Source organism: Salvelinus fontinalis, chromosome 23 (genome assembly GCF_029448725.1).
Source record: "Salvelinus fontinalis isolate EN_2023a chromosome 23, ASM2944872v1, whole genome shotgun sequence".
Taxonomy (NCBI): Eukaryota; Metazoa; Chordata; class Actinopteri; order Salmoniformes; family Salmonidae; genus Salvelinus; species Salvelinus fontinalis.
In genome coordinates, this window is record NC_074687.1 from 23,189,195 (window position 1) to 23,206,109 (window position 16,915).

The 16,915-nt window shown below is 42.9% G+C and overlaps 1 protein-coding gene across 1 annotated transcript in view; it reads right to left on the bottom strand.

The window, feature by feature from the left end:
* cps1 (carbamoyl-phosphate synthase 1, mitochondrial) overlaps positions 1-16,640 on the bottom strand; it is a 119,033-nt gene extending 102,393 nt beyond the window's left edge. Inside the window, exons 1-5 of the mRNA XM_055878266.1 lie at positions 16,351-16,640; positions 5,269-5,378; positions 4,900-5,044; positions 3,524-3,613; positions 3,120-3,176 (exon numbers count right to left, since the gene is read on the bottom strand). Coding sequence (XP_055734241.1) covers positions 3,120-3,176; positions 3,524-3,613; positions 4,900-5,044; positions 5,269-5,378; positions 16,351-16,470 — 522 coding nt within the window. The 5' untranslated portion in view covers positions 16,471-16,640. The remainder of the gene's footprint in view (positions 1-3,119; positions 3,177-3,523; positions 3,614-4,899; positions 5,045-5,268; positions 5,379-16,350) is intronic.
* Positions 16,641-16,915: the final 275 nt, after the last annotated feature.

The following is a 16,915-nucleotide window of genomic DNA, read 5'->3' on the forward strand; positions in this document are numbered from 1 at the left end:
GGTATGGTGGGATTCGAAATGGTCGGTAATCTGTTTGTTGACTTGGCTTTCGAAGACCTTAGAAAGGCAGGGTAGGATAGATATAGGTCTGTAGCTGTTAGGGTCAAGAGTGTCCCCCCCTTTGAAGAGGGGGATAACCGCAGCTGCTTTCCAATCTTTGGGAATCTCAGACGACACGAAAGAGAGGTTGAAAAGGCTAGTAATAGGGGTGGCAACAATTTCAGCAGATAGTTTTAGAAAGAAAGGGTCCAGATTATCTAGCCCGGCTGATTTGTAAGGGTCCAGATTTTGCAGCTCTTTCAGAACATCAGCTGACTGTATTTGGGAGAAAGAGAAATGTGGAAGGCTTGGGTGAGTAGCAGAGGGGAGGGCAGTGCTGTTGACCGGGGTAGGGGCAGCCAGGTGGAAAGCATGGCCAGCCGTAGAAAAATGCTTATTGAAATTCTCAATTATAGTGGATTTGTCGGTGGTGACAGTGTTTCCTATCTTCAGTGCAGTTGGAAGCTGGGAGGAGGTGTTCTTATTCTCCATGGACTTTACAGTGTCCCAGAACTTTTTTGAATTTGTGTTGCAGGAAGCAAATTTCTGCTTGAAAAAGCTAGCCTTGGCTTTTCTAACTGCCTGTGTATATTGGTTTCTAGCTTCCCTGAAAAGTTGCATATCACGGGGGCTGTTCAATGCTAATGCAGAACGCCATAGGATGTTTTTCTGTTGGTTAAGGGCAGTCAGGTCAGGAGAGAACCAAGGGCTATATCTGTTCCCGGTTCTAAATTTCTTGAATGGGGCATGCTTATTCAAGATGGCGAGGAAGGCATTTTTAAAAAATATCCAGGCATCCTCTACTGACGGGATGAGATCAATATCCTTCCAGGATACATCGGCCAGGTCGATCAGAAAGGCCTGCTCGCTGAAGTGTTTCAGGGAGCGTTTGATAGTGATGAGTGGAGGTCGTTTGACCGCTGACCCATTACGGATGCAGGCAATGAGGCAGTGATCGCTGAGATCTTGGTTGAAAACAGCAGAGGTGTATTTGGAGGGCAAGTTGGTTAGGATGATATCTATGAGGGTGCCCGTGTTTACGGAATTGGGGTGGTACCTGGTAGGTTCATTGATAATTTGTGTGAGATTGAGGGCATCAAGCTTAGATTGTAGGATGGCTGGGGTGTTAAGCATGTTCCAATTTAGGTCGCCTAGCAGCACGAGCTCTGAAGATAGATGGGGGGCAATCAGTTCACATATGGTGTCCAGAGCACAGCTGGGGGCAGAGGGTGGTCTATAGCAGGCGGCAACGGTGAGAGACTTGTTTTTAGAGAGGTGGATTTTTAAAAGTAGAAGTTCAAATTGTTTGGGAACAGACCTGGATAGTAAAACAGAACTCTGCAGGCAATCTTTGCAGTAGATTGCAACACCGCCCCCTTTGGCCGTTCTATCTTGTCTGAAAATCTTGTAGTTGGGGATGAAAATGTCAGAATTCTTGGTGGTCTTTCTAAGCCAGGATTCAGACACGGCTAAAACATCCGGGTTGGCAGAGTGAGCTAAAGCAGTGAACAAAACAAACTTAGGGAGGAGGCTTCTAATGTTAACATGCATGAAACCAAGGCTATTACGGTTACAGAAGTCATCAAAAGAGAGCGCCTGGGGAATAGGAGTGGAGCTAGGTACTGCAGGGCCTGGATTCACCTCTACATCACCAGAGGAACAGAGGAGGAGTAGGATAAGGGTACGGCTAAAAGCTATGAGAATTGGTCGTCTAGAGCATCTAGAACAGAGAGTAAAAGGACGTTTCTGGGGGCGATAAAATAGCTTCAAGGAATAATTTACAGACAAAGGTATGGTAGGATGTGAATACAGTGGAGGTAAACCTAGGTATTGAGTGATGATGAGAGAGATATTGTCTCTAGAAACATCATTGAAACCAGGTGATGTCATCGCATATGTGGGTGGTGGAAATGAAAGGTTGGATATGGTATAGTGAGCAGGGCTAGAGGCCCTACAGTGAAATAAGCCAATAAACACTAACCAGAACAGCAGTGGACAAGGCATATTTACATTAAGGAGAGGCATGCTTAATCGAGTGATCAATAAGGGTCCAGTGAGTAGAGGTTGGTTGGGGTCACGGCGATCCAGACAGCTGGCCGGGAAGATGGCTATCGGTAGCAAGATAGCATAGGATGGAGGTCTATTTTTAGACACCTCGTGCGTTTCCGTCGGTAGATTAGTGGGGTTCCGTGTCTTGTAGAGGGGATCAATCCAATTGGCAAAATAGATATAGTGACCCAAGAAAAAAAATAAAAAAAATTGTCCGAAATACTTATTAAGATAGCAGCCGATAAGACAGCTAACGATTAGCGGGCCCCAGGTGAGCGTTCAGGTAACGTCGCGACGGAGGTGCCAGTTGGATAACTCCCTCGGGCAGATAACGTCGGCAGTCAATCGTGAAGGCCCGGTGGGGCTCCGTATCTGCAGCAAAAAAAAAAACCCGGGTCCGGATAGGTGACTGTAGCCCAGGAATGGCTGATGGAACTCCTCAGCTGGCTAGCTCCGGAATAATTTAAGTTTGCTCCGGGATCGACGTAAGCCAATAGTCACATGGTTTGCAGCTAGCTAGCTGCGAAATCAAGGTGCACATGTCCAGAGCCTGCGGCTGAAATCCGGGGAAACTGAGAGAAAAAAAAAGGCCCGGTATGCTCCGGTCCGAGTCGCGTTGCACAAAAGTGCCGGTAGATTATCGAGCTAAAGGAATAGCTGATGACCACAAAACGTGGGCAGCTGAAACACCAACGCTAGCCAGCAAGCCGGCTAACTTCTGGGCAGCTTCAAATTAGCTTTCGGCTAGCTTTCGGCTAACTTCTGGTTAACTTCTGATTAGCCCCTGGTTAGCTTCACTGTGGATTTTCAGATTTGAGGTAAATAATACTTTTTTGTTGTAATTGGTGAGGCGGGTTGCAGGAAAGCTTTTGTAGTTGAGTTCTTGGATAATAAAAAAAATATAAAAGATATGCGAAGAAGGTGTAAATATATATATACAGGACAAGACAGTACGAGGACAAAAATGACGTCTGAACTGCTAAGCCATCTTGGAATTAATAAGACAAGGCTTACAGTAAAAACACTTTTACCTTGTCTCTGATGATCTTGGTCAGCATCCTAGTATCCACTCCAAACAATGCAGGGACCTTTCAAATAATATGAGAAAATACTAATTGCCATTTGACAACATTAAAATCGAAGTAAGACTTAGAGCTGTTAGAGAAGTAAGACGTAGTGCTGTTAGAAAATGAGTCGGTTTTCAAGAGGTTCTTTAAACCACTGTAATCAGAACTGGTGCATTAGCCAAAAGTAAAACATCAAATTCATTAGTAGTGGGTCTGCACTCAAAAAAGTTATTTTATTTCTCAATTAATAAAAAGAAAATCTCCTTTTTGAGGGCGGACCCACCACTAATGAGAACTGTAACGCTGGGGACTTATGTTATGTTGACTATGTTAGACGGCGTGAAGGTCTGTAATGCTGTCTCTACAACCTTCTCCTCCTGTAGCCACTGTCCCAGGGACTTGACAGAGTTCCAGTGGCTGTACTCATGACTGTAATCCTGCACCAAGAGTCCAGATACCTAGAGATCACAACACAAACCCAACATGAGTCACAACACAAACCAAACACTTGACTTATCGACCTAATAAAGCTATTATTTATTTCCTCTGTAAAGAGTATGAGACCTTGTAATATGCACTTTAAATACCCTAAAAGATTGACTTGACTAACAGCGAAGCAAAGGAGCTGTCAACTTTAAAACATAGCATAACATAACACTGCTCTTTTAGCACATCTTTCCCAAACATTAGGCTACTATTCTGGCCCTCCTATTTATTTCAACTCTCCATTTCGCAGCTTTTCTCTTATTGAATTAAACTCTGACATTGTCCTTTTTGCCTCAGTGGATCAACATTAACTGTTTCTGCCCAAATTCCCAAAAGCATTTGGTGTGCATTTTTGCCAAGCCTCGCTGCTTCTTAACACACCGCTCGCTTAACCCGGAAGCGAGCCAAACCAATGTATCGGCTTGCAGGCGGTCAGCCCGACAAGGAGTCACTAGAGCGAGATGAGCCAATGAAATCCCCGAACTCTCCCCTAACCCAGACAACACTGGGCCAATTGTGGGGCTCCCGGCTGTAGTGGTGCATCAGCACTGCAATGCAGTGCCTTAGACCACTGCGCCACTCGGGAGGCCCCAGAATTATACATTAATTTATTTATTTTTGTTTCATTTTGTACTTTTGTACCCCTTTATCTCCCCAATTTTGTGACATCCAATTGGTAGTTACAATCTTGTCCCATCGCTGCAACTCCCGTACGGACTCGAGAGAGGCGAAAGTCGAAAGCCATGCGTCCTCTGAAACACGACCCGCCAAGCTGCTTCTTCACTGCTTCTTGACACACTGCTCGCTTAACCCGGAAGCCAGCCATACCAATGTGTTGGAGGAAACACTGTACTGCTGGTGACCGAAGTCAGCATGTGCCCAGCCCGCCACAAGGAGTCGCTAGAGCGCGATAGGACAAGGACATCCCAGCCGGCCAAACCCACCCCAAACCCGGAAAACGCTTGGCCAATTGTGCGCTGCCTCATGGGTCTCCTGGTCACGGCCAGCTGTGACACAGACCGCTGCGCCACTCGGGAGGCCCAGAATTATACATTTCTGATATTTTTTGATGCATTGTTTTCTCTTTATTGAACCTGCCCGCCACCCACCCGCCCTTCATACACACAATATTTCATGACCCTAAACCCATCCGCCCACGGATATACCCACTGGGACTGCGGGTTATGAGTCAACCCGCACATCACTAACACAGACATGCTCACACACACACACACACACGATAACATAACAGACCCACCTGTATACGGTCTGACTCGATGTTCCTCCTCAGGCCCAGCTCATCCAGCTCCTGAGTGTTTGGAACGCCGTAGTTCCCCACTATGGGGTAGGTCAGGGTCAGGATCTGACCTCTGTAGCTGGGGTCAGTCAAAGCCTCTGGGTATCTTTAGAAATGTGTAGTTATTATAGATACACATAGGTAACCTATTTGTGCTGGTTGTTGTCATGTTTGGTATGAGAGTGACCATAGGAGTTGGAAAAACTGCTTACCTGTCCCCTGGTTAGGACAAAATTGTATCCCCACAATGTAAACATACTGTGATCCATGCACTTTAGCAATGATGATGACTGACTGTTAATGGTGATTTAGACAAGACTGATCTCTTACCCCACCAGGCCAGTGTTGAAGACCAGCTCCCCAGCAGCAGAGCGTTCATCCCCAAAGGAGAAGCCCTTCATCCGGGTACCATCCTCCAGGACCAGGTGGGCTATCTGGGCCTGGGAGAGGAGGTGAAGGAGGAGGAGCAGTAGGAGAGGGACAAGGATGAAGAAAAATAAGACATAGCATTATACTCAACCGTTGGAAAGCGTTGGTAAATTACTCTTCACGTTAGCCTACACAGTACAGAACACATCCAAGAGTTGGACTGGTAACTGGGCTACTGTGTAAATACAAGAACGTGGTGGGAAAACTACTACGATACATTCACAGACCTATTATATGGCAGTGGCACCTTTTTATATTACAATGACCCTTTGTTAATAATTCAATAGGCTATAGTAAAAAAGTAGCCAGCCTTGCACAAGCCTTGGTTTGTGCTAGCTGAAACAGCTCATAGGAGCAGGAGCCTAATTACAAGTACACCCCCTGGACAGGACAGTAGTTTATCGCAGGGCCTTACCCCCCGTCTATCTCTTTAATGCTGAGTCTCAAGCAGAGACGCTTCAGATCAAACTCCCAACCTTAGGGTGGGCACTTTAATCACAAGGCCACTGAGACAGGCTACACAGTGCATTCAGAAAGTGTTCAGACCCCTTGACTCTTTCCAGATTGTGTTATGTTACTGGTACCTAACAGTGTTCCGTACTAGGGATGCACCGATATTAGATTTTTGGCCGATACCGATATCCGATATTTTCCTTGCCCAAAAAAACCAAACATACCGATACCTGATATAAAAACTAGTACAGTTAAATAGTTAACACACACACACACACACACACACACACACGGACGCAGCAGTCTAAGGCACCACATCTCAGTGCAAGAGGCGTCACTACAGTTCCTGGTTCGAATCCAGGCTGTATCACATCCGGCCATGATTGGGAGTCCCATAGAGCGGCGCAGAATTGGCCAAGCGTCCTCCGGGTTTGGCCAGAGGAGGCCGTCATTGTAAATAAGAATTTCTTCTTAATTGACTTGCCTAGTTAAATAAAAAGGTAACACACACACATCACACTGACCAAAAAGTTATTTTGTTTGCATTTACGCATGTCCCCATTACCAGTAAAACGTCATCAAAACCTAGTTCTTTCACTTACTTGCTGTGCTGTTTTGTTGTTCATTTGTTCAGTCATTTCATTCTCAACCAGGATTTCAACATACATGTCAAGCAGTGAAGTTTCAGCTCTGCCTGTTCTTGGCCTCTCTTCCTCGGTGCGCACTGTCACTGTGTCTGTTTCCATCTTGTCCAGCTGTGTCTGTAACATTTCACGTAAACCCTGTTTCTTGTCTGCATCGAAGTAGCGGTTCTTGTACCTTGCATCGAGCATGGTGGCGACACAGTAAAGAGGCTCAAATGACACCGAATCGCTTGTTCACAGCCTCAAGTACTTTTGTAAGTTTTAACCCCACGGTCTGTGTTGGCAGTTTTGTTGAGCAGGCGTTTCAATTACATGACAGAGGGTATCACATCTTCTGCAGATGCACTTGATTAGCTTATTTCTCAAGTCAATTGTTCGAATGGCGCTAGGATTGTGTTCATGTTTCCAAGTTTCAAACATGTTCTCAAATGCCATTGAAATGGCAGCAGTGGTATGAGAACCAGTACATTCTTGAGCATGCAATACGGCTTTCCTCAGTACAAAATCCTCGACCCACTGTGCTGTCAGACTCAGCATGCTTATGGGGCTGACATCGCTGGTCCAAATGTCAGTCGTGAAGCTAATAGCAGTGACCCCCATAGCAAGTAGAGCATGGATGTGTTTCAACAATACTGTGTAACTCCGGTAGGGCAACATCTGAAAAATAGTGCCTACTTGGTAGTGTGTACCGGTGTTCGACCATATGGCGAAAGCCAACATCATGCACGACAGAGAACGGTTGATTGTCAAGGGCAATGAATTCCATTATCTTGGCGTTAATGGATTTCACCTTTGAGTTGTCTCACTGAAATTCTTACTCTTTCAAATGACTGCTCGACTTGAACTTGTTAAGTTGTTGGAAGTGTGCGCTTAGTATTTTTCTGCTTTTGTTCTGTGTAGTGATGTATTTTTTGTGGCGTCAATACGTCATCTATGCACATCAGCTTAGTCATCGGTTTTGCACATCAGCGTTAAACTAGACATCAGCCAATGCCGATGTTGGCATTTTTAGCAATTATCAGCCTCGTAACCGCAGCATTCAAAACAAGGCTGCAATGAAAACTAATGGGACTGTAGCGACTGTGTTGGCATCAAAATCTGGGGTGTAAACTACGTTTCCATTGAAGCGTTGATTGACATGGTAATGGACCAATAGTATTAGAGGAAATATGAAAGAAACTGACCCCTCTGACGCTCATTGTGTGCCGTACAGCGTCTTTCCATAAGGGGTGGTGCTTCTCTCCCAGATTAAAAACATGCTTAACCATAAAACGGTGCACAAACCTTCATTATTCATGACTTTCATTTAAATGAGCATTAGTATTAATATTATTATGGCTAATATTCCATTATTGCCTTGTTCAGGGGTGGCAGGTAGCCTAGTGGTTGGAGCGATGGACTAGTAACCGAAAGGTTGCAAGATCAAATACCCGAGCCGACAAGGTAAAAATCTGCCGTTCTGCCTCTGAAAAAGGCAGTTAACCCACTGTTCCTAGGCCGTCATTGAACATAATAACTTGTTCTTAACTGACTTGACTAGTTAAATAAAGGTCAAATAAAAAAATATTAATAATTTGACATGAGTAGTGTGCTAATAGCAATGTGGTCATCAATTACACAAACACTGAATCAATCAATAATGAATTGCATAAGACTGATGTGCAGAATCTTAAAAAGAATACCACTGGGCCAACCTCTGATCTGCATTTAAACAAGCAAACCCGTCACCTGCTGACAAAGATATTTTATTTTTTGCTCTCGCGTTTGCTGTGTTGACGTTTTGAAATAGCTTTGCTGTGCCAACCTATTCACGAGAGCTGTGTGTTCAATAATTGTGAAATCTCAATAACGCATGTCCTAAAATCTCAAAGGGTGCTATCTATTAAACTTGTTTGCAAATGACAAATTTGAGATGCCACATTCCTGCATGCCTCTCTTTCTGCTCTTGATTGTGCACAGGTGAAGAAAATTAACTGGATTCCCAAAAGGCATGTTACCCAACTGCAATAGTTGTGGAACTATGTGGAATGTTTTTGGACAATTGGCTACCCTGTAAACAGGTACTGACAGGAGGCATGAGCCACCTCCCTCCGGCTGCTCCCTGCCTTCACCTCCTCGTAAGGAACCTGTAGCTGTTCAGGGGTGTAGCAGTGCTGTTTCTTGGGCTCGTTGGGCCTTTCCCTTCCCAGACATCTCCTGTCATAATACAATTAAATTTGTTTTTTTGTTTTGTTCATGCAACATAATTTATTAAGATGGTGCCAAAGCAATGGACGCACAAATATGGATATCATTTCCATGTAATCCAACATAAGGTTATTGCATATTTCATGGAAAGAGCAGATGTTCATGTACACTCAGTGTGTATGATGGAGTGAGAAGACAGAGGTGAAATGATGTTAGAACTGCTGTTAGTTGTTATATTTATTTTTTATATGAATATTGTTACCTTACAGTAATTGACTAACGTTAAGTCGTTTATAAAAGTATTTACAGTTGAAGTCGGAAGTTTACATACACTTAGGTTGGAGTCATTAAAACTCGTTTTTCAACCACTCCACAAATTTCTTGTTAACAAACTATAGTTTTGGCAAGTCGGTTAGGACATCTGCTTTGTGCATGACATCTGCATCTGCTTTGTGCATGACACAAGTCATTTTTCGAACAAATTGTTTACAGACAGACAGACTGTATCACAATTCCAGGGGGTCAGAAGTTTACATACACTAAGTTGACTGTGGCTTTAGACAGCTTGGAAAATTTCAGAAAATGATGTCATGGCTTTAGAAGCTTCTGATAGGCTAGTTGACATCATTTGAGTCAATTGGAGGTGTACCTGTGGATGTATTTCAAGGCCTACCTTCAAACTCTTGCTTGACATCATGGGAAAATCTAAAGAATCAGCCAAGACCTCAGAAAAAGAATTGTAGACCTCCACAAGTCTGGTTCATCCTTGGGAGCAATTTTTAAATGCATGAAGGTACCACGTTCATCTATACAAACAATAGTACGCAAGTATAAACACCATGGGACCACGCAGCCGTCATACCTCTCAGGAAGGAGACGCGTTCTGTCTCCTAGAGATGAACATACTTTGGTGCGAAAAGTGCAAATCAATCCCAGAACAACAGCAAAGGACCTTGTGAAGATGCTGGAGGAAACAGGTACAAAAGTATCTATATCCACAGTAAAACAAGTCCTATATCGACATAACCTGAAAGGCCGCTCAGCAAGGAAGAAGCCACTGCTCCAAAACCGCCATAAAAAAAGATCGTACTTTTTTGACAAAGATCGTACTTTTTGGAGAAATGTCCTCTGTTCTGATGAAATAAAAATATAACTGTTTGGCCATAATGACCATCGTTATGTTTGGAGGAAAAAGGGGGAGGCTTGCAAGCCGAAAAAAAAACATCCCAACCGTGAAGCACGGGGGTGGCAGCATCATGTTGTGGGGGTGCTTTGCTGCAGAAGGGACTGGTGCACAAAATAGATGACATCATGAGGTAGGAAAATTATGTGGATATATTGAAGCAACATCTCAAGACATCAGTCAGGAAATTAAACCTTGGTCCCAAAAGGGACTTCCAAATGGACAATGACCCCAAGCATACTTCCAAAGTTGTGGAAAAATGGCTTAGAGACAACAAAGTCAAGGTATTGGAGTGGCCATCACAAAGCCCTGACCTCAATCCCATAGAAAATGTGTGGGCAGAACTGAAAAAGGGTGTGCGCGAACAAGGCGGCCTACAAACCTGACTCAGTTACACCAGGTCTGTCAGGAGGAATCACCCAACTTATTGTCGGAAGCTTGTGGAAGGCTACCCGAAACGCTTGACCCAAGTTAAACAATGTAAAGGCAATGCTACCAAATACTAATTGAGTGTATGTAAACATCTGACCCACTGGGAATGTGATGAAAGAAATAAAAGCTGAAATAAATAATTCTCTCTACTATTATTCAGACATTTCACATTCTTAAAATAAAAGTGGTGATCCTAACTGACCTAAGACAGGGCATTTTTACTTGGATTAAATGTCAGGAATTGTGAAAAACTGAGTTTAAATGCATTTGCCTAAGGTGTATATAAACTTCTGACTTCAACTGTATCTATTGCTATTGGAAATTATAGTATTAACTCTAATCATTCTCATGCTTTGTTCATTAACATTATATAAAGTAACATTATATTCCTTCATATCTCTGAAAATAAAGTTCCCTACTTTGTGTAACTTGTATATTCAACTGTATTTATTTACCAATAAATAATCAATAGTAAGTGTAAATTACTTCTAAGTTCATCAATCATCATTTAATTTAATCAATAGTTAATTTTTGCATAATCACTTCGAGCCATCAGCCGTGACAGCAGAAGTTTACTTGTTGAAGATAACTTTAGCGCCGCCCTAAAACCCCAATTCAAATTCAACAAAAACCATCAAATAGGTATGTAATGAGACATTATATAACAACTCTTCATAGAGTTCTATTTACATTTTAGAAGTGATAAATTGGACAAATCAGGTAAAAAAAAAGCAGTTTCCCAACACGACATATCTTCCACTTTCACTATCACTCACTAGCCTTCGCTTCCCCCTTCGCCATTTAAAAAAAGACCCGGTGGAGCTCCATTGCCTTTCTCAATCATGCAGAGATGGGCAGCGTGAAGGTCTCGTCATTGATTTTGCTGGAAAGGGGAGAGATTGTGCTTTACAATGATATTCATATTCAAAGCAAATATTTTGTCACGTGCCGAATACAACAGGTGTAGACTTACAGTGAAATACTTACAAGCTCTTAACCAACAACGCAGTTAAAGAAAGAGTTAAGAAAACATTTACTAGATAGCCTAAAGTAAAACAAATATATATAAAAACTAACGAAACTATATACAGGTGGTACCGGTACACATGTTAATGTGCGGGAGTACAGGTTAGTCAAGGTAATTTGTACATGTAGGTAGAGGTAAAGTGACTATGCATATGTCACGACTTCTACCGAAGGTAACTCCTCTCCCTGTTCGGGCGGCGCTCGGCGTCGCCGGTTTACTAGCTGCCACCAATGCCTTTTTCCTTTTCTGTTTGTTTTGTCTGTGATTCTTTTCACACCTTGTTTCAATTGCGTGTATATAGGGTACCTGTTTCCTGCCTTAGTTTGTGCGGGATTAGACTTGTGTGTATTGCACTCGATTGTATTTTGATGTTTGTTGTGTTCACGATTTACGCACGTGTATGTAAAGTGTCGGAACTGTGTTTGTTCCTCCGTGCGTTTGCACGAGTTGCTGAGTATCGTGAGCGTAGTTTTGGGATTTTCGTCTGTGCCATTTTTGTATTGGTGGACTATATGATTAAACACGCTTCTCAGACATCCCTGCTCTCCTGCGCCTGACTCCTACACCTCTCACCGAGACGCACGTTATCACAGCATAGATAATAAACAGCGAGTAGCAGCAGTGTAAAATCAAGGGGGGGTCAATGTAAATAATCCGGATTAGAGGTCGACCGATTATAATTTTTCAATGCCGATACCGATTATTGAAGGGCCCAAAAAAGCCGATACCGATTAAATCGGACGATTTTTATATATATGTAATAATGACAATTACAACAATACTGAATTAACAATGCACACATTTATTTTAACTTAATATAATACATAAATAAAATCAATATTAAATAAATAATTAAACATGTTAAATTTGGTTTAAAATAATGCAAAAACACAGTGTTGGAGAAGAAAGTACAAGTCCAATATGTGCCATGTAAAAAAGCTAACATTTAAGTTCCTTGCTCAGAACATGAGAACATATGCTAACATATGCTAACATAAACTAGTTAACCTAGTAATATCAACCATGTGTAGTTAACTAGTGATTGTGTTAAGATTTATTGTTTTTTATGAGATAAGTTTAATGTTAGCTAGCAACTTACCTTGGCTCCTTGCAGCCACAGGTCCTTTTGATAGTGCACTCGCGTAACAGGTGGTCAGCCTGCCACACAGTCTCCTCGTGGATTGCAATGTAATCAGCCATAATCAGCATCCAAAAAGGCAGATTACCGATTGTTATGAAAACTTGAAATTGGCCCTAATTAATCGGCCATACCGATTAATCGGTCGATCTCTAGTCAATACACACAATAGGATGACTGGGGAGGTGATTTCACACAGTCACAGTCCCGCGATAAGAGCTACAATGCCAATATTTGCGTAAACTCTTCACAGTTGTGTTCTGTGGGTGTCACCAAGTAGACTGATACCCCCAATTCATTGCATCCCTGTTTAACATTATCTAGTCTAAACATGGCATGATTCCACCAACCTTCTGCATCACTTTCAAAGAGGTACTTCTATCTTGAAGGCAACATGCAAATTCCACTATTGTGCCTAATCCTTATTGTGGCTAGCTTCACAGCACATAACCAGGTCCGGTTGAGCCTCACTAGCCAGAGGAAGCTAGCTGGCTGCTTATAATTTTAGCTTCGCACAACAGGGTTAAGTAGCTGGCTTGCTATTTATTTTCATGAACTGAAGTTCAATTTCAATAGGCGAACAACAAGTGACTACCTAGCTAATACTTACTCACAAGGATTCCAAATCATTACTAAGAATAACGAAAATGACTGCACTTTCTACTGGTCATTGTTTTCAGGCTGGTTGTATTGGTGCTAGCTATGTACCAAACTAAAGCTAGCTAGCTACCACAGCAGTTGCGGTCGAACAAATAATGCTTTATTACCAACGCGGTATTGTAGACACATCGTTCGTGGCCGGTGTTTGCAGACTTTTTTGTACAGCTATGACAGTGCTACTGATAGTAGTGGTGGCTCTTTGCTTGCACGTGCAAATTCAGAACAACATTCTATAATAGAACTGTGTTATTTGACATGTCAAATTAAAAGCGAATTTGACGTGTATCTTTTTTGACACGCAAAGACCCAAACAGCGTTCCATAGTATGTCGTGAAGCTAATAGCAGTGACGCTATTACTGTGTAACTCCGGTAGGGCAACATCTGAAACATAGCGCACTTGGTAGTGTGTACCGGTGCTCGACCAGTCGCAAAAGCCAAAATCGTGCAATGAATTCCATTATCTTGGCGTTAATGGATTTCGCCTTTTGAGTTGTCTCGCTGAAATGTTCTTACTCTTTCAAATGACTGATCGGGTTGTTATCTGCTCATCCACACAGCAGACATTGTGGGCTAGGTTAGGAACGCTGTGTTGCACGTGTAGTGCAACATTTTACGTGGCGTCATATAGGTATGCACATCAGCTTTGACATCGGTTCTGCACATCAGCGTTAAACTAGACATCGGGCCGATACCGATGTTGGCATTTTTAGCTAATATCGGCCGATTCCGATATGTTCACCGATATATTGTGCATCCCTTATTCAGAACCTTTACTCAGTACTTTGTTGAAGCACCTTTGTCAGCAATTACATCCTCGAGTCTTCGTGGGTATGACGCTACAAGCTTGGTACACCTGTATTTGGGGAGTTTCTCCCATTCTTCTCTGCAGATCCTCTCAAGCTCTGTCACATTGGATGGGGAGTGTAGCTGTACAGCTATTTTCAGGTCTCACCAGAGATGTTGGATAGGGTTTAAGTCCGGGCTATGGCTAGGTCACTCAAGAACATTCAGAGGCTTGTCCCCGAAGCCACTCCTGCGTTGTCTTGACTGTGTGCTTTGGGTCATTGTCCTGTTGGAAGGTGAACCTCGCCCCAGTCTGAGGTCCTGAGCGCTCTGGAACAGGTTTTCATCAAGGATCTCTCTGTACTTTTCTCCGTTCATCTTTCCCTCAATCAGTACTAGTCTCCCATTCCCTACCGCTGAAAAACATCACCACAGCATGATGCTGCCACCACCATGCTTCACCGTAGGGATGGTGCCAGGTTTCCTCCAGACGTGACGCTTGGCATTACATTTACATTTACATTTAAGTCATTTAGCAGACGCTCTTATCCAGAGCGACTTACAAATTGGTGCATTCACCTTATGACATCCAGTGGAACAGCCACTTTACAATAGTGCATCTAAATATTTTAAGGGGGGGGGGGGGGCAGAAGGATTGCTTTACCCTATCCTAGGTATTCCTTGAAGAGGTGGGGTTTCAGGTGTCTCCGGAAGGTGGTGATTGACTCCGCTGTCCTGGCGTCGTGAGGGAGTTTGTTCCACCATTGGGGTGCATTCAGGCCAAAGAGTCAAATCTTGGTTTTATCAGACCAGAGAATCTTGTTTCTCATGGTCAGAGTCATTTAGGTGCCTTTTGGCAAACTCCAAGCGGCTGTCGTGCCTTTTGCTGAGGAGTGGCTTCCATAAAGGTCTGATCAGTGGAGTGCTCAAGAGATGGTTGTCCTGGAAGGTTCTCCCATCTCCACAGAGGAACACTGTAGCTCTGTCAGAGTGACCATCGGGTTCTTGGTCACCTCCCTGATTGCTCAGTTTGGCTGGGGGCAGCCAGCTCTAGGAAGAGTCTTCGTGGTTTCAAACATTTTCCCATTTAAGAATGACGGAGGCCACTGTGTTCTTGGGCACCTTCAATGCTCAGATTTTTTTTGGTACCCTTCCCCAGAGCTGTGCCTCGATACAATCCTGTCTCGGAGCTCTATGGTCAATTCCTTTGACTTCATGGCTTGGTTTTTGCTCTGACATGCACTGTCAACTGTGGGACTCTATATAGACAGGCGTGTGCCTTTCCATATCATGACCAATCAATTGAATTTACCACAGGTGGACTCCAATCAAGTTGTAGAAACATTTCAAGAAGGATCAATGGAAACAGGATGGACCTGTGCTTAATTTCAAAGGATTTTTTTTTATCTAACATTTCTAAAAAACTATTTTTTCTTTGTCTTTATGGGATAGCTTGTGTGTAGATTGATGAGGGGAAAAAATAATTTAATCAATTTTAGAAAACGGCTGTAACGTAACAAAATGTAGAAAAAGTTAAGGGGCCTGAATACTTTCCAAATGCACTGTAGGTAATCCTTACGAGGTGTTTTTACAATGCAAGGAACATTTCTGTTTAGACAGACAATAACATGCTATCTTAAATCGGTATGGAGAGAAGGCTTAGCCTAATTCATCGTTAACAAAGGAAACTAGAGGTAGCTATCTACCACCAGCCCCTGACCCACTCAATGAGGGGCCATATTCTCCTGGTCAGTAGTGAATGCTGAGGTAGACTATTCTCTTGTTCTATTTTTCATGGCCTAGCCTAGGATTATCCAGTGTGTGTGTGTGTGTGTGTGTGTGTGTGTGTGTGTGTGTGTGTGTGTGTGTGTGTGTGTTGTTAAAGCCCAATACCGTATCCTACACATATTTATAAAAATCACAAAATGGCAATTAATGTTATGCCAATATAGCTAATAAAGTTGATGGAAATATATTGCCTTGCGTAATCCTGCAATGTTGAGCAATATCTTTGTTTAGCCAGATTTGCCAAACTGCACCCCAAACTAGTAAATCAACATGACGCAACACCACACGGGGATTGGCCACCGTATTCATCCATTAATGTTATTGGCCCCACTGCAACACAAGAACACGACTGTTTCCATGACATGTGTTTCTTTTCCACATGCAAGAGAAAGTTGACCTGTTGTCAACTGCATTTAGCTGACTGAAGCAAGTTCGAGCATGCTTTATTAGTGGGCTAGCTAGCTAGCTAACGTTAGTTACCTCAACAATTAATTGTTTTAGCTATTATTGACAATGAATGACAATTTATGTTAGCTTATCCCTAGCTAGCTATAATGCATGGTCAATGACATACAACTTTCGCAAACTATTGCAAGCTGGGAGAAGTAAGTTGTCTACTGCTCAATTAAAACGTTTAGAATTAAAGAAAAGCAATATTGCTAGTTAGCGAGCTGGCGAATGTATTACCTTAACACTGAAGAGCCTAGCAGACCTCCTCAAACAAGCAGGGTTGCTGCTTCTTCTGGCTGCGAGCCACCCTTGCCTCAGTGATTTGACGACGTTGCAAGCTGTCAATATTTTTGTCATATTCGGTCTTTAATTCACTTATTCTGACTCTGTTAGGTGTTGTCCTACAAGGGAAAAATTAATCCGTGCAGAATGTGTTGTTGTCAAAGTTTTTCTATTGAGAAAGAGCGGTCCACTGAAATGAATGAATTTGGGCTCAAGCAGCCCGCGTGTCTCATCCGAAGGATTCCAGACAGATAACTCCGAATGCATACAGACGACCAACGTGGGTTGGCTGCAATTGGCTGCCACCTTGTTTTTTCTGCGCGTTTCTTTCCGCTCAACATTTTGATTGGCTGCGAATCGGTGAACATGGTGGATTAAACAGTGTAAAAAATTCAGCGCTGTTGGCGTTGAACCAACCATGCTTGCGTTGCATGATGCATATGTCACAGTCACAGAATATTTGTATTATATACAGCATGCTGTTTTACGACTACGTTCCAACATATTCCTAGTATGCATA